This window comes from Pan troglodytes, chromosome 18 (genome assembly GCF_028858775.2).
Source record: "Pan troglodytes isolate AG18354 chromosome 18, NHGRI_mPanTro3-v2.0_pri, whole genome shotgun sequence".
Classification (NCBI taxonomy): Eukaryota; Metazoa; Chordata; class Mammalia; order Primates; family Hominidae; genus Pan; species Pan troglodytes.
The window spans coordinates 48,110,730-48,136,491 of NC_072416.2; the positions used below are offsets into that span (position 1 = coordinate 48,110,730).

Genomic DNA, 25,762 nt, shown 5'->3' on the forward strand with positions numbered 1-25,762 from the left:
GAGCACTTTCACCTCCTTACTTAGAAGAAGTACTTGACAGCTTTTCTTTGGCATATCTGAATTGCCAGCATCACTACTCTTACTTTGGGGCTACTATTGAGTGAAATAAAAGCCACTTGCACACAAACACTGTGATACCATGACAGTCAATCTGATAACTGAGATAGCTACTAAGTGAAAATGAGTGAATAGCATACACAGTGTAGGTATGCTGGACAGAGGGATGATTCGCATCCTGGGTGGGATGGTGTAAGTTTTTTTTAAAATTTATTGTGTTATTTTATTTATATTCTTTATTTCTTTTAAACAACCCTAAGTCCATTTAGCAATGACACGATATTTTATCACACTACTCAGAACAACACACAATTGAAATTATGAGTTGGTTGGGCATAGTGACTCATGCCTATAATTCCAGTGTTTTGGAAGGCCAAGGTGGGAGGCACCATTGAGGCTAAGAGTTCAAGACCAACGTGGACAACACAGTGAGACCACCATCTCTACAAAACAAAACAAAACAATACAAAACAAAAAAATTGGCCAAGCTTGGTGGTGCACACCCGTAGTCCCACCTAACTTGGGAGGCAAGATGGGAAGATGGATTGAGCCCAGGAGTTCAAGGCTGCAGTGAGCTATGATCACACCACTGTACTCAAGCCTGAGTGGAGAGCAAGACCCTATCTGTCTCAATAACAAAACAAAACAAAACAAAACAAAAACAGAAAAAAAAAGTATGAGTTGCTTACTTCTGGAATTTTCCACTTAATACTTTTGAATCATGGTTGACTGTGGGTAACTGAAACTGTGGAAAGCAAAGCCATGGATTGGGGGGACTGCTGTAGTTCTTTTGGAGCATCGCATCCCTCCTCTTGGGTCACACTTTGTACTTCGCCTTAGGGGCCTACTGGTACTTGGGTCTAGTTACAGGTCTAGAAGCAAAGGGGGATGTTGAGGTGGTCCCATAACAGAATCAGCATAGTCTTGCCTGTCAACTGCCTCAGTGGAGGCCTTTACAGTTTCCTCAGGCAATGCAGAGTTAATTCCCTGAGATAGGGCTGGGAGAGTGATGGGGAGACCCATACCACTGGGGTAGGGAGGCCTCTTCCACTGGCAAGGGAGATACATCAGACTTTCGGGGCTCAATGTCTCTTATCAAGGTCTTCCCGCACATCCCTATTTCAATTTCCAGGATCCTATTGTTTCCCAATCAATATGCTCACTTTAACAGTAGATGCCCTGTGAGGCTGGATACAATTCAGTCAGTCACAGAATGAGGTTCTGCATTTGATTTTCAGCAGTCTCAGCTCTGTGGCTATAGGAGACAGAAGTCTTCTTCAGGCTCACATACGAGCTCCAAAGAAATCTGCTTTACTAACGCTGTCACAGATACACCCAGAAATAATGTTTAATCTGGGCACCCTGTATCCCAATAAAGTTGACACATAAAATTAACTATCACACACCAAGACCCCAAAGTGGCTTGTAAACTGAGCAAGTTTGTTTCTAGAACAGTAGACATAAAAGACATTTTGGCTGGGCAAGGTGGCTTATGCCTCTAATTCCAGTGCTTTGGGAGGCTGAGGCAGGAGGGTCGCATGAGTCCAGGAATTCAAGACCAGCCCATGGTAAAACTCTGTCTCTAAAAACAAAAAACAAAAAACAAAAAAAAAAAAAAAAGAAAAGAAAAAATTAGCTGAGTATGGTGGTGCATGCCTTTAGTCCTAGCTACTCAGGAGGCTGAAGTGGGAGGATCATCTGAGCCCAGGAGGTTGGTGGAGGCTGCAGTGAGCCATGATTGGGCCACTGCACTCCACCCTGGGTGACAGAGTAAGACCCTGTCTCAAAAATAAATAAATAAATAAATTTGGATTACCCTGAACAAGATACAAGCTTCAACATTGCTAATTATTTTTAAGTCTCACTGAAAAATATTTCCCTACTTGGAATCCTCCTGGTATTTATGAAGGAGAAAAATAACATGAAACAATAACATATATTTTGTGCAAAAAGTGGAAGGTTTGTAAATGGGGCCTAAGATTATTCATAACTGGAGCAAATGCTTCATAATGTAAATGATGAAGATACTAATATTAAGAAACTATTATTTATGGTTTTTACTAACTCCAGAATAAAGTACTTTAATCACATACTGTCAAAAATTTAGTTGTAATGACAGCTTGTTTTTTTGAGACAGGGTCTTGTTCTGTTGCCCAGGCTGGAGTGCAGTGGCAGGATTATAGCTCAACCCAGGAGTAACCTTGAACTTCTGGGTTGAAGGAATTCTCCTGCCTCAGCCTCCACAGTAGCTGAGACTACTGGTGCATACCCCACCACACTCAGCTAATTTTGTCTTATTGTTATTTATTATTATTATTATTATTTTGAGAGGGAGTTTCCCTCTTGTTGCCCAGGCTGGAATGCAATGGCTCGATCTCAACTCACTGCAACCTCTGCCTCCAAGGTTCAAGCGATTCTCCTGCTTCAGCCTCCTAAGTAGCTGGGATTACAGGAATGTGCCACCATGCCTGGCTAATTCTGTATTTTTAGTAGAGACAGGGTTTCACCATGTTGGTCAGGCTTGTCTCGAACTGCTAACCTCTGGTCATCCGCCCGCCTCGGCCTCCCTAAGTGCTGAGATTATAGGCGTGAGCCACCACGCCCAGCCTATTTTATTTTTTGTAGAGATGGGGAGTCTCATCATGTTGCCCAGGCTGGTCTTGAACTCCTGGCTGAAGCAATCATATCCTCCTCAGCCTCCCAAAGTGTTGGGATTACAGGCATGAGCCACCACATCCTGCCTTAATGACAATTATTAATAATACCAGGTAGTAGTTGTGGAATTTTCCTCCTGTTTTGTTCAAGTTAATAAATCAAGGCCGGGCATAGTGGCCCACACCTGTAATCCTGGCACTTTGGGAGGTCAAGATGGGAGGATTATCTGAGGCCAGCAGTTCAAGACCAGCCTGGGAAAACCTGCAGATTTACCAGGGAAGTAGGAGGCTGGACTAGCATAGTAATGCCAGACCAGGTGGGATGATTGCTTGAGGCCAGAAGTTCAAGACCAGCCTGGGCAACGTAGGAAGACCCCCATCTCTACAAAAAAATGAAAAAATTGGCCTGGCATGGTGGCACATGCCTGTAGTCCCAGCTACTTGCAAGGCTGAGGCAGGAGGATCACTTGAGCCCGGGAGTTCCAGGATGCAGTGGGCTAAGGTCACACTACTGCACTCTAGCCTGTGACAAAGTGACACTTCAGTTCTAAAAAGAACAAATAACTAAATGAAAACACATTTAAATTTGCATGATTCTTGGGTAGTTTTCTTTCTTATTTCTCTACTAAATTTTTACTCTGTAGAACTTTGGCATTTCAGTAAATCTTACAAGTTAAGACTATCAATTCAACATCTTTCTTGCCTAGGAAGAAAAATATTGAGAATGAACGGGATGCTAAATTGTGGAGGAACATGTCTGGGGTTGTGATAGCTGCGTTTTTTGGCTTATCAATGTTGACGATTTTCAAGACTCCAATAAATGTCTGCTCTTTTGTTCTAAATAGCAAAATGAAAACGCTGAGTAAAATTGATTATTGAAATTGGTGTTGTCTATTTTTTAAAATGCAGTAGTAGATTATTTGGGATAAAACATTGAAGATTTGTTGGGGAAAGTGAATGCAGTTGTTCTTTGAACTGTGTGAGTTCACTTATATGTGGATATTTTCAATAAATATATGGGGAAAATTTTCAGAGATTTGGGACAATTTGAGAAAACTTGGAGAATAGCCTAGAAATGGCAAAAAAAAAAAAAAAAAAAAAAAATTAAAAAAGTTGGCCAGGTGCAGTGGCTCATGCCTGTAATCCCAGCACTTTGGGAGGCCAAGGCGGGTGGATCCCCTAAGGTCAGGGGTTCGAGACCAGCTTGGCCAACATGGTGAAACCCCATCTCTACTAAAAATACAAAAATTAGCTGGATCTGGTGGCACACCCCTGTAATCCCAGCTACTTGGGAGGCTGAGGCACGAGAATCACTTGAACCCAGGAGGCGGAGGCTGCAATGAGCCGAGGTCACGCCCCTGCACTCCAGCCTGGGTGACAGAGTGAGACTCTGTCTCAAAGAAAAAAAAAAATTAAGAAAAGTCAGGTAGGAATGCACAAGATATGTGTAGACATTAGTGTATTTTATCATTTACTACCATAAAATATGCACAAACCTGTTATAAAAAGTTAAAATTTGGCCAGTGCGGTGGCTCACACCTGTAATCCCAGCACTTTGGGAGACTAAGGCGGGTGGATCACGAGGTCAGGAGCTCAAGACTAGCCTGGCCAACATGGTGAAACCCCGTCTCTACTAAAAGTACAAAAATTAGCTGGGTGTGGTGGCAGGCACCTGTAGTCCCAGCTACCCAGGAGGCTGAGGTAGGAGAATTGCTTGAACCCGGGAGGCAGGGATTGCAGTGAGCCGAGATCGTGCCACTGCATTCCAGCCTGGGCGACAAGGCGAGATTCCATCTCAAAAAAAAAAAAAAAGTTAAAATTTGCCCAAACTGATGCACAAATATACTTACAGATTATACATGGCATCACTCACAGTTGAAAAAAATGTAAACAAACAAAGATGCGATAGTAAATCATAACTGAAAAAAATTACCTGTAGTACATAGTGCAGTACTATAATAATTTTGTAGTTACTTCTAGTTGTTATTGAGAACATCTGCTTAAAACACCAGGTACCATTAATCATCTGTGTGAGCAGTTGTCTCTTTGGCAAACTGTACATAGCAGTAAAAAGTGATCTCTCTCAGTTCTCGAGTAGAAACCTTGTATCACTTATGGGACCCATTCTAATGATGCTGGAAGTGCTCCCAAGGAGCAGAGGAAAGTCTTGACATTAGAAGAAAAAGTTGAATTGCTTGCTATGTACCCTACCCAGATTGAGGTCTGCAGCTGTGGGTGCCTGCCATTTCGGATAGATGATTCATCCTGTAAACAGATGACATGAAGTTAAGGTATCAACAAATATAGTACAGTACTGTAAATGCATTTTATCTTCCTTATAATTAATTTATTTTGAGATAGGGTCTTGCTCTGCTGCCCAGGCTGGAGTACGGGTGGCACGATCTTGACTCACTGCAACCTCTGCCTCCTGGGCTCAAGAAATCCTCCCGCCTCAGTCTCCTGAGTTGCGACTACAGGTGTGTGCCACCACAGCCAGCTAATTAAAAAAATTTTTTTGTACAGATGAGATTTCACTATATGCTCAAGCTGGTCTCTAATTCCTGGGCTCAAGTGATCCTCCCACCTCAGCCTCCCAAGTGCCCAGATTACAGGCATGAACCACTGGGGCTGGCCTCTTATAATTTATTTAGTAACATTTTATTTTATTTCCTTTTTTTTACATTTTATTTTCTTTAGCTTACTTTAAGAATACACTATAGGCCGGGGGCAGAGGCTCATGCCTGTAATCTCAGCATTTTGGGAGGCCGAGGCGGGCGGATCACCTGAGGTCAGGAGTTCGAGACCAGCCTGACCAACATGAAGAAATCTCGTCTCTAATAAAAATAGAAAAATTAGCCAAGCGTGATGATGCATGGCTATAATCCCAGCTACTCAGGAAGCTGAGGCAGGAGAACCGTTTGAACCTGGGAGGCTGAGGTTGCGGTGAGCCGAGATCATGCCATTGCACTCCAGCCTGGGCAACAAGAGCGAAACTCCATCTAAAAAAAAATATATATATATATATATATAAAATAATTTTTTAAATAATAATATAAAATAGTATAAAATTATTTACATTTTATATCACTATATAATATATAAACATAGTCTCACTATGTTGCCCAGGCTGGTCTCAAACTCCTGGGCTCAAGAAATCCTCCCACCTCAGCCTCCAAACTGTTGGAATTACAGGTGTGAGCCACGGTGCACAGCCTGGTTTTTTTTTTTTTAGAGACAGGATCTCTCTCTGTTGCCCAGGCTGAAATGCAGAGGTGTGATCATAGCTCACTGAAGCCTTGAACTCCTGGCCTCAAGCAATCCACCGGCCTTGGCCTTCCACAGTGCTGGGATTATAGGCATGAGTCACCACACTTGTCTAGTAGTTAAAATTTTGAGGAATCAAAAGTTATATGCTGGCCAGGTGTGATGGCTCACATCTGTGATCCCAACATTTTGGGAGGCTGAAGTGGGGAGGACTGCTTGAACCCAGATGTTCAAGACCAACCAGGGCAATATACTGAGACCCCTTCTCTACAAAAAATAGAAAAAGTTAGGTGGGTTTGACAGCACGCGTCTGTAGTCCCAGCTACTCAGGAGGCAGAGGCAGGAAGATTACTTGAGCTCGGGAGGTTGAGACTGCAGTGAGCCGCCATCATGCCACTGCATTCCAGCATGGGCAGCAGAGTGAGACTGTGCCTCAAAAAGAAAAGCTACATGCCGATTTTCAATAGTGCGACTGAGGTCATTACCCCAACCCTGAATTGTTCAAGGGTCAACTGTACATTTTAGTGTATGCGAAATACCCAACTGTTTTACTTTGGGCTGCATAATTTTTTTCTTTAAAAATTTTTTTTTCTTAAAATTGATGGGGTGCCCAGGCTGATCTCGAACTCCTAGGCTCAAGGGATCCTCCCACCTTTGCCTCCCCTGTAGCTGAGATGATAGGTTTGTGCCACCATGTCCAGGGAGCTGATTGATTGATTGATTGATTGATTTTGAGATGGGGTCTCACTCTGTCACCCAGGCTGGAGTGCAGTGTTGTGATCTCAGCTCATTGCAACCTCTGCCTCCCAGGCTCAAGCGATCCTCCCACCTCACCTCCTGAGTAGCTGGGACTGCAGGCACAGGCCACCATGCCTGGCTAATTTTTTGTATTTTTAGGAGAAACAACATGTTGCCCAGGAAGGTTTCAAACTCCTGGGCTCAAGCAATCTGCCCACCTTGGCCTCCCAAAGTGCTGGGATTACAGGAGCGAGCCACCGCACTCGGCCCCAGCTGAATGATTTTTAAGGTACCTTCCAGAAGACATGCTTTATAATTCTATACCATGGCACACATCTGACACTCAATCACAGTGCCTCATCTTGTTGGGCCCAGAGCAGGTTCCTGACCCAGGGCCTTGGTGTTTGCCATCCCCTCTGTCTAATGGACCATTCCTTAGATGGTCACAGCCCACTCCTTTGCTTACTGCTCGGCTCAAATATCGCTTCCTCAGAGCAGCCTTCCCTGATTAGCCTATCTAAAAATAGCATACTGTCACTGTCCTTTAGCCTGCCTTCTTTTTCTTCATCGCATTTACCACTGTCTGACTTTATAGGCTTCCCTTGCTCACTGGCAAACTAGGTCCACCAGGGCAGGGACCTCATCAGAATTGTTCGTTGCTGTATCCCCAGAATCTGGCATCTAATAGTTGGTCAAGACCATATTTATTGAATTAATTGAATGAATTGCAATTTGAGTTTAAATATTTACTTCTTTTTGCCTCCTCAACCAGACAGGAAATTCATGGAAGGCAGCCAAAGGCCCTGGTTGCTTATTTATCTCCTCTAAAGCAATTAGCTCAATTCTGCATGGGTGACAGACATTCAACAAAGATTTGCTGAAGGCCTTGAAACAAGGATAAGTTACACAGCTAACCAACATGCATTCTTTCCAGGTGAATGGACACAGTAATGCCTTGTCTTTAGGCCCACACATCACAGTCTACAAAGTTTTTATTTATTTTTTTTTTTTGAGACAAGAGTCTCCCTTTGTTGCCCAGGCTGGAGTGGAGTGGCATGATCTTGGCTCACTGCAACTTCCCCCTCCTGGGTTCAGGTGATTCTCCTGCCTCAGCCACCCAAGTAGCTGGGATTACAGACACACGCCACTACGCCTGGCTAGTTTTTTGTACTTTTGGTAGAGATGGGGTTTCACCATGTTCACCAGGCTGGTCTTGAACTCCTGACCTCAAGTGATCTGCTCACCTCGGCCTCCCAAAGTGCTGGGATTACAGGCATGAACCACTGCGCCTGGTCATAAAGGTTTTTTGTTTGTTTGTTTGTTTGTTTTCAGACAGAGTTTCCCTCTTGTTGCCCAGGCTGGAGTGCAATGGCACGATCTCGGCTCACTGCAACCTCCGCCTACCAAGTTCAAGCAATTCTCCTGCCTCAGCCCCCTGAGTAGCTGGGATTACAGGCATGCACCACCATGCCCAGCTAATTTTGTATTTTTAGTAGAGACAGGGTTTCTCCATGTTGGTCAGGCTGGTCTCCAACTCCCAACCTCAGATGATCCACCCATCTCGGCCTCCCAAAATGCTGGGATTACAGGAATGAGCCACCGTGCCCGGCACCATAAAGTGATTTTTACATTTTTTTCTATAGAAGTGGGGTCTTGTCATGTTGCCCAAGCTGGTCTCAAACTCCTGAGCTGAAGCAATCTGCCCACTTTGGCCTCCAGAAGTGCTGGGATTATAGGCTTGAGCCACTGCACCCGGCCTACAATGTATTTTTATGTATGTTAACTAATTTTTATCATTTTGCCAATACTTTAGTAGTTCTTAACCTTTGCCTGAGGAAATCAGCACTCAAATATAACAAATGTTAATTTCTTGCACGTGCTATTACTAATTTTGAGTACCTTGAAAAAACTTAGATATCAATGGCATTTAATGTGTTCTAGAATGTCTGAATAAATATTTTATTTTATTTATTTTTTTGAGACAGGGTTTCATTCTGTCACCCAGGCTACAGTACAGTGGTGCAATGTCGGCTCACTGCAACCTCTGCCTCCTGGGTTCAAGTGATTCTCCTGCCTCAGCCTCCCAAGTAGCTGGGATTACAGGTGTGCACCTATGAGGCCCAGCTAATTTTTGTGTTTTTAGTAGAGATGGGGTTTCACCATGTTGTCCAGGCTGCTTTCAAACTCCTGACCTCAAGTGATCCATCTGCCTCTGCCTTCCAAAGTGCTGGGATTACAGGTGTGAGCCACCGTGCCTGGTCCTGAAGAAATATTTTAAGAGACTGGAATATATACCTGTATTTCAACATGTACATATGCATGGAGAGATTTTTGGATGAATGTTTAACAATCTTCACAGTGGGTATTTCTGTTGGTGGGACCTTGATAACATCTTTTTTTTTTTTTTTTTTTTGATGGAGTCTCGCTGTGTCACCCAGGCTGGAGTATAGTGGTGCAATCTCAGCTGACTGCAACCTCTGCCTCCCGGGTTCAAGTGATCCTTCCACCTCAGCCTCCAGAGTAGCTGGGACTACTTGTGTGCGCCACCACCCCTGGCTACATTTTTTGTATTTTTAGTAGAGATGGGGTTTCACCATCTTGGTCAGGCTGGTCTCAAACTCCTGACCTCAAGTGATCCTCCTACCTCAGCCTCCCAAAGTGCTGGGATTACAGGCGTGAGCCACCGCGCCCAGCCAATAATGTTTAGTGTTTTGGGCTTTCCATTGTTCTTATTTGAATTAAAAAGGAAAATGTTTTCCTGACCTTATGTCTTGAGATTGAATTTAAAAATTTTATTATTATTACTATTATTATTATTGTTTTTACAGGCAGGGTCTTGCTATATTGCCCAGACTGGTCTCAAACTCCAAGCCTCAAGCCACCTTCCGGCCTAAACCTCCCAAAGCACTGGGATTATAGGTGTAATCCACCATGCCTCTCCTGAATTTTTTTTTTTCAAGCAGGGTTTAAGAAAATATATTTAAATTTTTTAGTTTTATTTCCTTTTCTTCTCTTTTGAGACAAAAATCTCGCTGTGTTGCCCAGGCTGGTCTTGAACTTCTGGGCTCAAGTGATCTTCCTGCCTCAGCCTCCCAAAGTACTGGGATTACAGGCATGAGCCACTGCGCCTGGTCATTTTTATTTTTATTTTTAAGACAAGATCTCGCTTAGGCTGGAGTGCAGTGTCACAAACATGGCTCACTGTAGACTCGACCTCCTGTGCTCAAGCCATACTCCCACCTCAGCCTCCCGAGTAGTTGGGACCACAGGCACTCGCCACCAAGCACAGCTAATTTTATTGATTGATTGATTGATTGATTGATTGATTGAGACGGAGTCTAGCTCTGTCACCCAGGATGGAGTGCAGTGGCACGATCTCGGCTCACTGTAACCTCTGCCTCCCAGGTTCAAGTGATTCTCCCACCTCAGCCTCCTGAGTAACTGGCCTTAGAGATGTGGGCCACCATGCCTGGCTAATTCCTTTTTTTAAGTAGAGATGGAGTTTCACCGTGTTGGCCAGGCTGGTCTCAAACTACTGACCTCAAGCGATCTGCCTGCCTCAGCCTCCTGAATTGCTGGGATTACAGGCGTGAGCCACCACACTTGGCCTGAAAGCATGGATCTTAAGTACCCCGCATCCTGAGAAGATACAGTTTACAAAAGTATGTAAATCAAATGTATCTCTGATACTTTGCTGAAGAAAGCCTTTTACTTAACATACTTAGGATATTACTATGGTGTAACTGATGAATTAGCATCTGATAATAGTTTGGATATCTGTCTCCTCCAAATTTCATGTTGAATATTTTTTTCTTTTTTATTACCTTGATCCTACGTTAAAGGAAAAGGCCCAGCTCATTTTTAAATTTTTTGTAGAGACAGAGGTCTCACCATGTTGCCTAGGCTGTTCTCAAACTCCTGGCTTCAAGTAATCCTCTCATCTCAGTCTTCCAAAGTGCTGGGATTACAGGCATAAGCCACTGCACCCTGCTGAGAGAGAGAGAGAGATAGATATATATATAATTTTTTTTTTTTTTGAGACAGAGTCTCACTGTGTCATCTAGGCTGGAGTGCAATGACGCGATCTCGGCGTACCAAAACCTCTGCCTCCAAGGTTCAAATGATTCTCCTGCCTCAGCCTTCCAAGTAGCTGGGATTACAGGCATGTGCCACCACGCCCGGCTAATTTTTTGTATTTTTAGTAGAGACAGGGTTTCACCACATTGGCCAGGCTGGTCTCGGGAACTCCTGAGCTCATGATCTGCCCGCGTCGGCCTCCCAAAATGTTGGGATTACAGGTGTGAGTCACCACGCCCGGCCAGAGATTCAATTTTTAAAACAAATATGAGGTCAGCAAACAAAATCTATTTCTATACAATGTTTTATTTTTGTCAGTGTAAATAACACAAAAAATATGGCTACTTATTTTCCTGGCTATGTAATAATTAGTACATAGCAAATTTCATTCAGGGAAAACTTTTTTTTTTTTTTTTTGAGATAAGAGTCTCGCTCTGTCACCCAGGCTGGAGTGCAATGGCGAGATCTCGGCTCACCACAACCTCCACCTCCTGGGTTCATGCGATTCTCCTGCCTCAACCTCCTGAGTAGCTGGGATTACAGGCATGCGCCACCACACCCGGCTAATTTTGTATTTTTAGTAGAGATGGGGTTTTTCCGTGTTGGTCAGGCTGGTCTCGAACTCCCGACCTCAGGTGATCTGCCTGCCTTGACTTCCCAAAACGCTGGGATTACAAGTGTGAGCAACCGCCCCCGGACACAGAAAACTTTTAATACTGATTTCTAGTAAAGCAACAGCAACAATCAAATTGAATGAATCAAAATTCCGAAGGGTTTTTTTGGTTTGTTTTTGGTGGACAGGAAGTAGGATTTATTGGGGAGTATTAAGAGGGGGCAGCACAGTGGAAGCCCTTACGAGGGCAGGGCACGCCACTTGTCCAGAGGGCCATGATGGGGATGTACTTGACCCCACAGTCATCTGCGATGAGCCGCTTTTCAGCCACCATGTCTTCAAATTCATCCGCAGTGAACTTGGTGAAGCCCCACTTCTTTGAAATGTGGATCTTCTGGCAGCCAGGGAACTTGAACTTGGCCCTGAGCAGGGATTCAATCACATGCTCCTTATTCTGCAGCTTGTTGCAGATGGACATGATAACTTGGCCAATGTGAACCCTGGCCACAGTGCCCTGGAGCTTTTCAAAGGCACCTCGAATATCTGCCTGGAGCCTACATTGGCGTAGTGCAAGGTCAAAGACATGAACATACATCTGAAAGGCCTGTCTCCATGGTCTCTTAGAGCAGCCCATACAAGAAACAGGCTGCATAAACTATCAAGGAAGCTGTTGTTTGCAGCTGAAGGGTCTTTGTGTGTTTTCCGTATTTCTGGTCATGCTATTTATTCTCTTACCAAAAAAAAAAAAAAAAGGTAAGGTCAGGCGTGGTGGCTCACCCCCTTGTAATCCCAGCAGTTTTGGAGTCTGAGGTAGGAGGATCGCTTAAGTCCAGGAGTTCCAGACCAGCCTGGGCAACGCAGAGCAACTTCGTCTCTATGCCATCTTGACGCGTGCCTGTAGTCCTAGCTACTCGGAGGCTGAGGCAAGAGGATCGCTTGAACCCAAGAGACCGAGCCTGCAGTGAGCTGTGAATGAGTCACTGAACTCCAGATGACAGAGCAAGAGTTAGTCTCGAAAGAAAGAAAAAGGTAGAGCGACACTTAGTTCTTTGATAGTTTTCCACTATTTGTCATAAAAACTTTCCAGGATATTGAGCTCCCAAAATGGAAGGCCAATATCAGGCATCAGGGACTTGTTCTGGACGTTGGACCAACCTTAAAGGGCCCACATAGAAGCTGTTCACTTACTTTCTTTTAGTCTCTTGATTTAAAATACTTAACATTCCCCTTTCCTTGGCTTTTTAACCACTGAGATTTGAAAGACATGCAAATAACGACCTAGTGGACAATCTTTGCTGATGCTAAATCTTCATTTTAGGCTTAAAAGGTTTTGGGTTTTCTTAAAATTTAATGCTGAACTCAGAAGAGCTTTCTAAGGCTGTTGGTGCACCTTAGGGCAGGAGAGCGTCTTTGCTACGCCGCGCAGGAGTGTGTCTGCTTCTCTGTGCATCTACACGTGTTTGCGTGTCCCTGTAAAGTGGGTTGAGTGTGCGGCTGCGGCTTTCCGCCCTTGGCTCACACTCTCAGTCTTAGTGGTCTCCCCCAGGGCTATGCATGGGGTACAGGTTTCTGTGGCCTCAGGCCGGGGTGAGGGGTCCCCCACCCCGGCCAGGGCGCAGCAGGGCGCGGCACACGTAGCCGTGCAGGGTCTCGCGCAGCCCGCGTCAGGACCCCGGGGCACGCGCTCGGGCAGGGGGCGTGTCCCCACCCCACCAGAAAAAGTGTTATAGGCTTTTTTTTTTTTTTTTTTAAAGAAAGTGTTTTAGAAAGCAGGCAGAAGCCAAGACGTCAGGAAGGGTTGCGAGGGCCCAGGATCCGGCGGCCACAGCGATGGGAGGGGCGAGGAGAGAGGGGCGGGGTGGCACCTCCCACAACGCGCTCCCTGCGGGGCGGGCGGCAACCTCCATGCGGCCTCGTCCACGCTCAGCACCGGGGAAGCCGAGGCGGAGAAGCCGCGCGCGCGTCAGAAGCTCCCGGACGCCCAGGTACGTGGGACCACTCCACAGATGGCGCAAGTACGGTTGGACCAGGCGGTTGCGGCCCCGTCGCGCCGCGGCCTCTGTGACGCACGGCGCGGCCTCCCGGGCTGCTGCGCGGCGCGGCGGGGGCGGGGCGAGCGCGTGAGGGCGGGGCGGTGGGGGGGGGGCGGAGCGAGAGGGGCGGAGCCGGCAGAGGCCCCGCCCCGGGGCCCGAGGAGCGAGGACGCTACGGAGCAGGCGCGTCTCGCTGCCGCCGCCGCCGCCGCCGCCGCCGCTCGCTCTTCTGTGGAGCCGCCGCCGCCGCCGCCGCCATTTGCACGGGGACCCCAGTGACAGGGGCTCGGCGGAGGGGCGGAGGGGCGGAGGGAGGGGGGGAGGGCCCGCGGAGCCCCCGAGGGCGGGAGCGACGCCGCCGGCGCCGGCCGGGCTCCCTGCGCGACCGCGCCGCCCGCGGCGGGCCCCGAGCAGCAGCAGCAGCAGCAGCGGCAGCAGCAGCAGCAGCCGAGGCCGGGCGTGCGCCTGAGGCGGCGGCGGCGGCGGCCCTGCGGGCGGCCGGGAGGGGCGGGGGCAGCGGCCGCCGCCGTTTGATGGATCCGAGGATCGCCTGGTTTCAGCCAGAGCAGCTCGGACCGTCCAACAGTCTGTGGATGCAGATCTGGGAGACGACCCAGGGGCTGAGGAACCTCTACTTCAACCACCACTGTCACAGCAGCGGCGGCGCGAGCGGCGGCGGCGGCGGCAGCGGCAGCAGCAGCAGCAGCACGGCCACCGGCGGGAGCGGCAGCAGCACCGGCAGCCCCGGCGGCGCGGCCTCGGCCCCGGCCCCGGCCCCGGCCGGCATGTATCGCTCCGGGGAGCGCCTGCTGGGCAGCCACGCGCTGCCCGCGGAGCAGCGGGACTTCCTGCCCCTAGAGACGACCAACAACAACAACAACCACCACCAGCCCGGGGCCTGGGCCCGCCGGGCGGGCTCCTCGGCGTCCTCGCCTCCCTCGGCGTCCTCGTCCCCGCACCCTTCGGCCGCCGTCCCCGCCGCCGATCCAGCCGATTCGGCCTCGGGCAGCAGCAACAAGAGGAAGCGCGACAACAAGGCCAGCACGTATGGACTCAACTACAGCCTGCTGCAGCCCAGCGGAGGGCGGGCCGCGGGGGGCGGCCGAGCAGACGGCGGCGGGGTCGTGTACAGCGGGACCCCGTGGAAACGGAGGAACTACAACCAGGGAGTCGTGGGGTGAGTGCTGGCCCTGCGGCCCGATGGCCTGGCCGGTGCGAACGCGCAGCCGGGCACACGCCCACAGAGGGGGGTTGTGAGGGTCTAGGAGCGGCCACCCCCACGGCCTGCCTTCGCTGCTGTTGCACGGGGGTGCTGCTGGCCATCCCCAACCCCCCAGTCGTTCAGACCTTTCCCCAAGCCTCCTTAGCCGTCCACACCCTCCGTCTCCTGTCCTCCCTTAGTCGTCCACACCTTCCTCCCCTCCCTCTTAACCGTCCACACCTTCCCCAGGCCCCCCCTTTATCCATTCACTCTCCTCCCATCCCCCTTAGTTAAACACATCTACCCTTGACCACCACCCCGCCTCCAGCCCTCCACACCTTTTTCCCCATCATCACAACTCAAGATGAGACCGCTTAGCACGGGCCTATCATTCATTCCCTGAGAACATTGGTGTGTGAGTGTTTTTTGATGGTGCAGGACCCGGAGGTGCTTTCCTTGCCAAGAATAGAAACATCCAGAATGCTCCTCCCCATCCCCCAGTCCCAGACAGCAATCATGTCAGCCCTGTAAGGCATTGCCTGCTCTTGACCCTTTGGCCCATCTTTTTATTTTTAAAAAATTCCCATATCACAGATGGCCTGTCTATGGAGAGGGTGGCGTGGGATGGGTGACCACTAAGTTTAGGCTGGTGAAGGTGGTGAGCCCTTCTGAGGCCCTGATAGAACTTTCCAGGAGTTCATGGTCCGCGGCTCCAGCTTCTCACTGTAAAGTTGTCATCCTGGCAGAGGCAGCCAATGCTTTTCATTCTAGGGGGTAGAGATTTATGCTAATGAGTGAATATTGCACCACTAGTGACTTTCTGTTTAAAGTTCAGCTCTTAGAAAATGGAATCTTACCTGACCCCTAGTGAATTATGTACATAAGCAGGGAATGTTTCCAACTAGATCTCACTTCAGAAGAGTCCCTGTGCTGAAATAGGTCACTGAATCTTATTTGTTTTGTAAAACAAAGCTTTTGGGTCTCGTGGGTGTGTGTGTGTGTGTGTGTGTGTGTGTGTGTGTGTGTGTAGCTTGAGTATGGAGAACCGGCTTTCAAATTGCTTTTCATTTTTCGGGTTGTGTTTTACACTGAGGGCTTTAGCATGCAAATGAAATTACCAATTAGTAATCCCATGTGAACCTTTTCCTGGATTTATTCATTCAGATCTGCCCTGCTTTGGCTGAGAGAGAGAGTTCTGTGTACCTTTTTGAAGGTCTGGATAAAATGAGTTGGTGGGTTCCATCTGCTTCCAGTGGGCTGGTGTCTGCTCTATGCTACTATTACAACTCCTACCTTTTGTGGAAAATGCAGTCAAGCGTTCTAGGACTGGTGCTGTGGTACATGTCAAACCTGCCCTCACATTCCAGAAAGGGAACCCTTTTAGGGTTGAGTCCTCTGTTGCTAAGCTTCAAGGGCGCTCTCCATGGTCATCACGTTTTATTAAAGGCTTGTGGTTCCATCCTGTTAGCATTTCCAAGTCTAAGCGTAAACCTGTGGTTTAGTGACAAGCAAATTGATGTTGAGGGTTTCTGGTAGTTTCATTTCACAGGAGTAAGCTCCAGTTAAGTAATCACTGTCAACGAAAACCTTGAAGTTCCTTAATTGCATTTTACTGAAGCCTCTTTGCATGTGTCTAGCAAAAGATACAAGTCCAAGATGCTTATTTTTTTTTTGATAAATTAGAAATTGTCCTCTCCTCTACTTGCTATTTAATGCAGAAGATACTCTAAAAGGTTCATATTTATACTTAGAAGCAAGATGTTCTTGTTCCTGATTCAAATATATTGCCCTCAAAGGGATTAGGAGAGGAATTTTCATTTCCCGGAGGGATTACTGTTTAAAAACTGATTGTAAACCTCTTTAAAAACTGCTTATCACTTCACCAGATTTTCCATTCTTTTGCCTCCTCCCTTAGAGGATGTCAGCAGTTAATTTCTTTTTTAATTAGAAAAAGTTCAATTCTGAGACCTCCTAGTTTCAAAAAATACATTAGAACAATTCCCAAGAGTGTTAAGAGTGTCTGGGTGCTTAGAAATTCTTGCTTTGATTCATGTATCCTGATTTTTTTTTTTTTTTTGAGACGGAGTTTCGCTCTTGTTGCCCAGGCTGGAGTGCAGTGGCTCGATCTCAGCTCACCGTAACCTCTGCCTCCCAGGTTCAAGCGATTCTGCTGCCTCAGCCTCCCGAGTAGCTGGGATTACAGGCGCTTGCCACCACGCCTGGCTAATTTTTTATTTTTAGTAGAGACGGGGTTTCTTCATGTTGGTCAGGCTGGTCTCGAACTCCTGACCTCAGGTGATCTGCCCGTCTTGGCCTCCCAAAGGACTGGGATTACAGGCATGAGCCACCGTGCCCGGCCTCATTATCCTGATTTCTTTTTTTTCTTTTGAGACTGGGTCTCACTCTGCTGCCTAGGCTGGAGTGGAGTGACGTGATCATAGCTCACTGTATCCTCTAACTCTTGGGCTCAAGTGATCCTCCTGCCTTAGCTTCCTGGAGTAGCTGGGACTACAGGCACATGTCACCACACCTGCCTAATTTTTTTATTTTTACTTTTTGTAGAGATGGGGCCTCCATTTGTTGCCTAGGCTGGTCTTCAACCGGCCTCAAGCAGTCCTCCCACCTTGGCCTCACAGAGTGCTGGGATTATAGGCATGAGCCACCATTCTCGCCAGTATCCTTATTTCTTAACTTTAGAAAGTTTTTCTATTTTTAATATAGGTATTTAAAAAAATCCGAATTCAGAGTGCACCTCGATGTTATGCTGTTCTGAGATTAAATATACTAAAACTGTTACCATTGTTTTCTGAATTCTTAAGATGTGACTGATAGTTAGCTAATAGGTTAACACATTGTGGTGGTTCTTGGCCTCTGAACTGATAGTCCAGATGGGAAGAGGAGACCAGAAAGCATGTGAAAATGGACTAGAACCGTGGGACAGCTATATAGTCTCTCGCAGCTGTCTTTTGTGTTCTCTGCTTCAACCAAATTGGTTGATTTATTTAGAATGCTGACCTCTTGCATTGCCTAAGTCCTTGATGTTTTTGGTTTCTCCTCTGAACTCTCAAAGGTACTCACTTCATGCTCTTGGTATAGCCCACTTATGTTTAACTTTCCTTTTATTATGTGTTCCCTCTTACACATGACATGGACATTTCTTTAATATGTAGAGTAAGATATTGGATTTCATCCTAAAGTCTTCAAAATAAAACTCTTGAGCTCATCATCTCAGACTTCTTCATGTACCCACAGACCAGGGATTTTGTTTGCTTTTTAAAACTTTTTTTATTTTTTGTTTTATTATTTTTAAATTTTAATTTAATTTTATGGAGACAGGGTCTCGCTCTGTTGCCCAGGCTGGAGTGCAGTGGTGTGATCTCGGCTCACTGCAACCTTTGCCTGGGCTCAAGCCATCCACATGCCTTGGCCTCCCAGTGTGCTGGGATTACAGGTGTGAGCCACTGTGCCTGGCCTAAATTTATTTTTTTAATTTTTTTTTGAGACGGGGTCTTGCTCTGTCGCTCAGGCTGGAGTGCAGTGTCATGATCATGGGTCACAGCAGCCTTGGCCTCCCAGGCTGAAGTGAACTTCCCACCTCAGCCTCCTGAGTAGTTGGGACTACAGGCGAGTGCCACCACGCCTGGCTCATTTTGTTTTTTTTTTGTAAAGATGGGGTCTTGCCATGTTGCCCATGAAGGTCTCCAACTCCTGGTCCAAGTGATTCTCCCGCCTCCGCCTAGCAAAATGTTGGGATTACAGGTGTGAGCCACCATGCCTGGCCTTATTTATTTATTTAATTATGAATGAATGAATGAATTAATGAGAGGGAGTCTTGCTGTCTTGCCCAGGCTGGAGTGTGGTGGCACAATCTTGGCTCACTGCAACCTCCGTCTCCCAGGTTCAAGCAATTCTCCTGCCTCAGCCTCCCGAGTAACTGGGATTACAGGTGCCCGCCACCATGCCCAGGTAATTTTTGTATTTTTAGTAGAGATGGGGTCTCACCATGTTGGCCAGACTGGTTTCGAACTTCTGACCTCAAGTGATCTGCCCACCTTGGCTTCCCAAAGTGTCAGGATTACAGGCATGAGCCACCATGCCTGGCCTGGCCTTTTATGTTTTAAGTTGCTTCCACTGATTCTCTTGGGCTTTGCTCCCCTCCAGAACTGGCTATGGTTTAGGATGCTGTCCACCTGCTGCTGCTTGTCCATGAAAACGAGCCATAAACCCTTTTCTTTTGAAAGACTTAATTGTTTATCACTATGGAGAAAGAGGGGATGGCAAGAAGTAGCAAATACAGGGAATTTGCAGAACTTGGTCTTGAGCCCTGGGTCCAGAAACTTCTTCTGGAAGGTGCTTGGTGTTTGTCCAAGCTCATGATAGGTTTCTGTTGGCTGTACTGCCAGATCTGTAGATGCTTTTTTAAGGCTTGGATGACTTGTTCAAAACAATGTTTTGGAGTACAAATTTGGCTGTGGGGACATCAAGACCTTGTTGGGAAACTTGGGTTTAAGGTACAATTTCTTAAACTAGGATGGTGGGAATGGGGATGTGAAGGGAGAATGAATGTGAGAGGTATTACAGGGTAAGGATGGAGATGATTCAGATTCCTTAAGTGGATTTAATAATCACACTGTAGCTTTGAACTTGAGTGACTGGGGAAATATTTGTGGTGTTTTTGGAAATAAGGGCCAGAAGGACTATTGGTTTGGGTAAGAAGATAGTAGGGGGATGTATAGGTGGACCTGCTAGTGGGGAGCTGAGATTTGGAGGGCTGAGATGTAGTGCTCTTCACTGCCGTGGGGCAGTATCCTCTTGTATGTGCCATCCTCTAGTGCCCATTGTTCATCATGTCATAGTAAGCCCAAGATGTTCATGCCTTTTTTCAGCACTGCATTAGGGCTTATATCTGCTTCTCTTTCTCTCTCTCTCTCTCTCGCTCTCCCTCCCTCCCTCTCTCTCTCTTTCTGTTTTTTTTTTTTTTTTTAGACGGAGTTTCACTTGTGTTGCCCAGGCTGGAGTGCAGTGGCGCGATCTTGGCTCATTGCAACCTCTGCCTCCCGGGTTCAAGCAATTCTCCTGCCTCAGCCTCCCAAGTAGCTGGGATTACAGGCATGTGCCACCATGCCTAATTTTGTATCTTTAGTAGAGATGGGGTTTCTCCATGTTGGTCAGGCTGGTGTCAAACTCCCAACATCAGGTGATCTACCTGCCTCGGCCGCCCAAAGTGCTGGGATTACAGGCATGAGCCACCGTGCCCGGCCTATCTCTGCTTATTTCTACACAGTGTTATCAATGAGATTGGTGTTACTGCTGGGCTCCAAAGCAATCGGACAGATTAAAGTAGATTGAATATGAAAGAATTTAGAGGCCTTTTTCCAAGTGATTTGTGCTCTATTTAATTTCTGTGCATTTGCAGATATAGCCCACAGTAATTCTTAGTGAACTAGAACCTTCAGGTTATTGAATTTTACTGATTTGGGTACTGACATGCGCTTTTAAGAAGACATTAGGTTTTCTATAGTGTAGATTGTACACTAACAATATAATTCATATTTAAGAATGTCTCAAAATTTAGTATACTGTGTTCAACTAACTTAACTTTCTTTGTTTTGTTGTTGTTGTTGTTGTTGTTGTTTTTTGAGATGGAGTCTTGCTATGCCACCCAGGCTGGAGTGCAGTGGCATGATCTTGGCTTACTGCAACTTCAACACTCCTGGGTTCAAGTGATTTTCCTGCCTCAGCCTCCTGAGTAGCTGGGATTACAGGCACCCGCCACCACACCGGCTAATTTTTGTATTTTTAGTAGAGACGGGGTTTCGCCGTGTTGGCCAGGCTGGTCTTGGACTCCTGACTCAAATGATCTGCCTGCCTTGGTCTCCCACAGTGCTAGGATTACAGACATGAGCCACTGCGCCCAGCCACTAAACTTTCATTCCACAACTTCCATCTTTTATCCAAAATCTGTGATCATTGAATACTGTCACCATTAATCATTGGCATTTCAGTGTTTGGACTTTTTTTTTCCCCCTTCGTCTTTGTGGACTCTTTTTTAACACTCATAAAGTTTTAACTATTGGAAAGCAAAGGAAACGGTGAATGACTTTTTGGAGTCTGTCTACCCAGTGGTCACACAAAAGGCTTACTACATTACAGGAAAGATAGGATGGGAAAGGGATACTAGAAAATTCTAAGTCAGGGACGGGGGTGTGTATTAGAAAAATTCTGATCCTGGCATGCCAGATGGCCTTACATCTCAATTTCTTCCGTGAAATTCCTGCCAACAAATCATAGTGTTAGAAGTACAGAAGGGTCCATGGGAACAGAATTTAAGGGCTCCGTTGGTGATACGGAACTGATCAGATGGTTCTCACTTGTTCTCAGATAACCTGTATACTGAATATCACAGGAAGGGTATAGACGTCATGGCAGTGGTTAGATATTCTTGCACCTGCTGAAGCTGAGAAAATTAAAGTAATTTTTTTTCCTGTGGAAAGTAGAAAATCAAGCTTTTGTATGATTTCACACAGCTTTCTATTCTCTCTTTTGTTGACTCTGTTAAGAGTAACATTTAGTGGTGGAAACTATTTCAGGATCACACCCACAACACTAGAGACTGTATTAATCACTTACACACACATAGGTATAGAGTAATCTTGAAGGGGCTGTAGGCCAAAGATAATGCTTTTTTGAAGAATTAGAGACTAGTTACCAGCACCTGGTATTTGCTGTTTCCTGCAGAGCTGACTGGACAGCTTAGAGTCTGCTGAGGAATTCAGAGGATGGCCAGTAGAATGTTCTTTCCACCCCAGAATATTTGGTAGGGACTCAGCTGCTGTGGAATGCCAAAAAGGCTTTGAGTTTGTTTCACTATTCTTAAGATTACACGTAATTGTTTTTTTGTAAGAGATTATATATATTCAAGTTGAGGATGGCTTTGAGTTAGACTTTCCTTAATTTGGAATCACACAGCAGATGATACATTTATTTCCATCTGATAAGTTACTTGATGATGTAAAAAGACATTTGAGTTAAAGATTTTTGGGAAAAAAGCTGAATGTTGAGCCATTTATGTTGTGTACTGGTTCCCTATTCACTTGGACAATTTTAAGTCTTAAAACAATCTTAACCATGTGCACAAGAGATTTCACATAGTATTTGGTAATTAAATGAAGGAATTCTAGCTCAAGTCATGCTTTTTGCTGAAATAGTTGTATATATTTAGTGCGGAAACCTGTGTTTTCAAATTAATGTAATAAAAGTTTCAATAAAATGGAAGCCTTTATTACCGTGTTTCAAATGCTATGCTAAACCTTTTCCATTTGTTATTATATTAACCTCCTCATACATAGCCCTACTAATTTTTTTACTTTCTATTTTGAAATAATTACAGATTTATAGGAAGTTGTGAAAAATAGTACAGAGCCCATGTTCCCTTCACCAAGTTTCACCTAATGGTAATAGCTCACATAACGATAATTTAATGTCGAGAACCAGGAAATTGTCATCGTTGCAATCCATAAGTCTTTTTCACCAGTTTCACATGTATTTGTGTGTGTGTGTATATATATAATTGTATGCAATTTTATCATGTGTAGATCTGGATAGCCACTGTAACAGTCTATAGTTCTATATACAGAGCTACTCCATCACCTCAGGGCTCCCTATGCTACCACTTTATAGCCGCACGCACCCTTCCAGCAACCACTAATCTGTTTGCATCTCTGTAATTTTGCCATTTTGAGAATGTTATATAAATGGAATCATACAGAATGTAACTTTGGCTTTTTTTCTTTTACCATACTTCCTTTGAGAGCCATCCAAATTGCTGCATGTATCAGTAGTTCATTTCTTTTTACTATTGAGTAGTAGTCCATAGTATGGCTGAACCACACAATTTGTTTAACCATTTACTTATTGAAGGACATACCAGAAGGGTGGTTTCCAGTTTTTTGGCTATTGCAATAAAGCTGCTATAAACATTCATGTATATAAATATTTTTATGTGAATATAAAGTTTTCATTTTGGGGGAATAAATGCCCAAATGTTTGGATCGTATGGTAAGTGCATGTTTGGTTTTTAGAGAAACTGCTGAACTATTTATTTTCTAGAATGACTATATCCTCTTATATTCCTATCAACAATATATGAGATATCCAGTTTCTCTGCATCCTTGCTAGCATTTAGTGTTACCACTTTTTTATTTGAGCGGTTCTAATATGTGTAGTGATAGCCTGTTTTGCCTTATATTAATCAATAAAAATAGCCTCATCTAATTTTAAGTTTTTTTATTTTAAAACATCTTGGCAGTATTGAACTTTCTCAATGAAAAATCTCTAAAATTGTGACTTGAAAGGCTTTAATTTTCAAGTTTTTCTTTGGTTTTACTCTTAGCAGTAACATTTTAACTTTTTTTTGTCTTTGAAGTAATTTTCAGTGTTTCCTTTACATGTTGCTTTTTCTTAGAAACTAGTTACTAGCATGAAGTAGATCTTTAGCCTCGTTTTCTAAAAACATAAAAAAGTAAAACTGTGGGGTTTATTTCAAAATTGGGAGTCCTGTCTTTTCATATGAGGATATTTTATAGTCTGTTGGCTTGGCTATATTTTAGGGAGTAAACCTGTGGTTAGTGGTTTGTTGGTGGTGGTGGTGGTAAAGTTTTCTTACCGTATTTTTATACCTGAATAATACCTTTAGACTCTATAGAATAGATACTTGATCTTCAAATCTATCCTAGAATAAATTGTTTTATCTAAACAGCTTTGTGACCTGAGAATTGGGACTTAGTCCCTTAGTTTTCCCTTACTGGCCCTTTGTAGTCACTGTTTTGATTTTGTGAAAGTAACTTAACTCTTAGCACTGTCAGGTATTGTACATTCCTGCCAAAGCAAGAATAAGAATACATAGGATTGTGTTTTAATTCTATAATTAGGTGACTTTTGGCTAATTTCCAGGAACTTGGACTTAATAAAGTACTAGTGATAAGTTTGGAAATTTTAGTGTCTTTGTTCTTTGAAGTTATTCACCCTTTACTTTCTTGTTTGTTTGGGGTGTTTATACTACTGTCCCTAAATATAGCTAAAATAAAGGAAGAAAAATAACCCCTGTAATATCACTACCAGGATATAATTTCTTTTTTTTTTTTTTTTTTGAGATGGAGTCTCGCTCTGTCGCCCACCATCTCGGCTCCCTGCAAGCTCCGCCTCCTGGGTTCACGCCATTCTCCTGCCTCATCCTCCCGAGTAGCTGGGACTACAGGCGCCCGCCACCACACCCGGCTTATTTTTTGTATTTTTAGTAGAGACGGGGTTTCACCGTGTTAGCCAGGATGGTCTTGATCTCCTGATCTTGTGATCCACCTGCCTCGGCCTCCCAAAGTACTGGGATTACAGGCATGAGCCACCGCGCCCGGCCTGATATAATTTCTGTTAACAGTTTGATGTAAATATTTTTTGACTTTTTAATGTTTATATATATATATTATGTTTTTCTTTTATCAATACGCACTCTTACTGTGGGCATAATTTTAATGTTTTTAAAGAGTTGGGTTTTATTTGTTTATTTTATTTTATAGAAATGGGGTCTCGCCGGGTGCGATGGCTCACGCCTGTAATCCCAGTACTTTGGGAGGCCAAGGCAGGCGCATCACCTGAGGTCGGGAGTTCGAGACCAGCCTGACCAACATGGATAAACCGCCTCTCTACTAAAAATACAAAATTAGCCGGGCGTGGTGGCACGTGCCTGTAATTCCAGCTACTTGGGAGGCTGAGGCAGGAGAATCACTTGAACCCGGCCGGCGGAGGTTGCAGTGAGCCAAGATTGTGCCATTGCACTCCATCCTGGACAGTAAGAGTGAAACTTCATCTCAAAAAAAATAAAAAATAAAAAAAAAAGAAAGAAAGAAATGGGATCTCACCATTTTGGCTGGTTTTGAACTTGTGGTCTCAAGCAGTCTTCCCACCTCAGCATCCCAAAGTATTGGGATTACAGGTGTGAGCCCATCCTGTTTGTTGTTGTTGTTTTGTTGTTGTTGTTTTTAGGTGGAGTCTCCCTCTGTCGCCCAGGCTGGAGTGCAGTGGCGCTATCTTGGCTCACTGCAAGCTCCGCCACCCAAGTTCAAGCAGTTTTCTTCCTCAGCCTCCCGAGTAGCTGGGATTACAGGCGCCCACCACCATACCTGGCTAATTTTTGTATTTTTAGTAGAGACGAGGTTTCACCATATTGGCCAGGCTAGTCTTGAGCTCCTGACCTTGTGATCCACCTGCCTTGGCCTCCCAAAGTGCTGGGATTACAGGTGTGAGCCACTGCGCCCAGCCTGTTGTTGTTTAAATAAAAGAAATTTATTCTCTTACAGTCGAGGCCAGAACTTAGAACTGGTTTTCCATCTAAATTTTTTTTCTTCATTGGGAGAAGGGCATCAGAATATTGTGGATATACTTTTTTGACTTAAAAAAAAAGTTTTTACTGGGCTGGGCATGGTGGCTCACCTGGGATTAACTGCCTGTAACCTTGGCACTTTGGGAGGCTGAGGCAGGTGGATCGCTTGAGTCCAGGAGTTCAAGAGCAGCTTGGGTGACATGGTGAAACTCCGTCTCTACCAAAAAAAAAAATTAGCCAGGCATGGTGGTGGCGTGCCCTTGAAGTCCCAGCTACTTGGGAGGCTTAGCTGGGAGGATCGCTTGAGACCAAGAGGCAGAGGTTGCAGTGAGCTAAGTTCATGCCACTGCACTCCAGCCTGGGTGACAGAGCGAGACCTCGTCTGAAAAATTTTTTTTTTTTTTACTAATATGACAAACATCTTTTCATTTCAAATATATTTCTATACCATTTTTAATATCTCATTGCCTTTAGAATGACCTTGTATTCATAGTACATATGTATGTGATATTCCATTTATTTATTTTTTTCTTTTGTCTTTTTTTGGTTATATTCCATTGATTTAATGTACCTTAATTTATCTTACCAATTTCTTGTTGACCATTTTGTTTCCAGTCTTTTGTTTTTTTACCAGACATGGATTAAGCTGAGCCTTTGCCCCAGACGACATTATTTCTTTTTTATCAGCAAAATATGCGTGTAATGAAATTAAAATTAAAAGGCAAAAAAGGTTATCCTTTATTTTTCTAC

At 45.1% G+C, this 25,762-nt stretch overlaps 1 protein-coding gene, 1 long non-coding RNA gene and 1 pseudogene across 4 annotated transcripts in view; 1 reads left to right on the top strand and 2 right to left on the bottom strand.

Moving 5' to 3' along the window:
• Positions 1–1,476: 1,476 nt before the first annotated feature.
• On the bottom strand, positions 1,477–13,389 carry LOC107968844 (uncharacterized). Its single transcript, XR_008539799.2, has 4 exons — positions 13,305–13,389; positions 10,605–10,703; positions 4,923–4,976; positions 1,477–1,639 (listed from the first exon to the last, which is right to left on the bottom strand). It is a non-coding gene; the product is annotated as an uncharacterized LOC107968844 (long non-coding RNA).
• TENT4B (terminal nucleotidyltransferase 4B) overlaps positions 11,214–25,762 on the top strand; it is an 81,583-nt gene continuing 67,034 nt past the window's right edge. For 2 of the 3 annotated variants that reach the window (XM_016929804.3, XM_016929805.3), the window contains exons 1-2: positions 11,214–13,388; positions 14,095–14,613. In XM_016929804.3, the coding sequence (XP_016785293.2) occupies positions 13,234–13,388; positions 14,095–14,613 (674 nt within the window). In that variant the 5' untranslated portion in view covers positions 11,214–13,233. Of the gene's footprint in view, positions 13,389–13,672; positions 14,614–25,762 lie in introns of those variants that run through there. The other variant, XM_009430762.5, reaches the window with a different exon arrangement.
• LOC112205937 (small nucleolar RNA SNORA70) lies at positions 12,006–12,095 on the bottom strand (annotated as a pseudogene).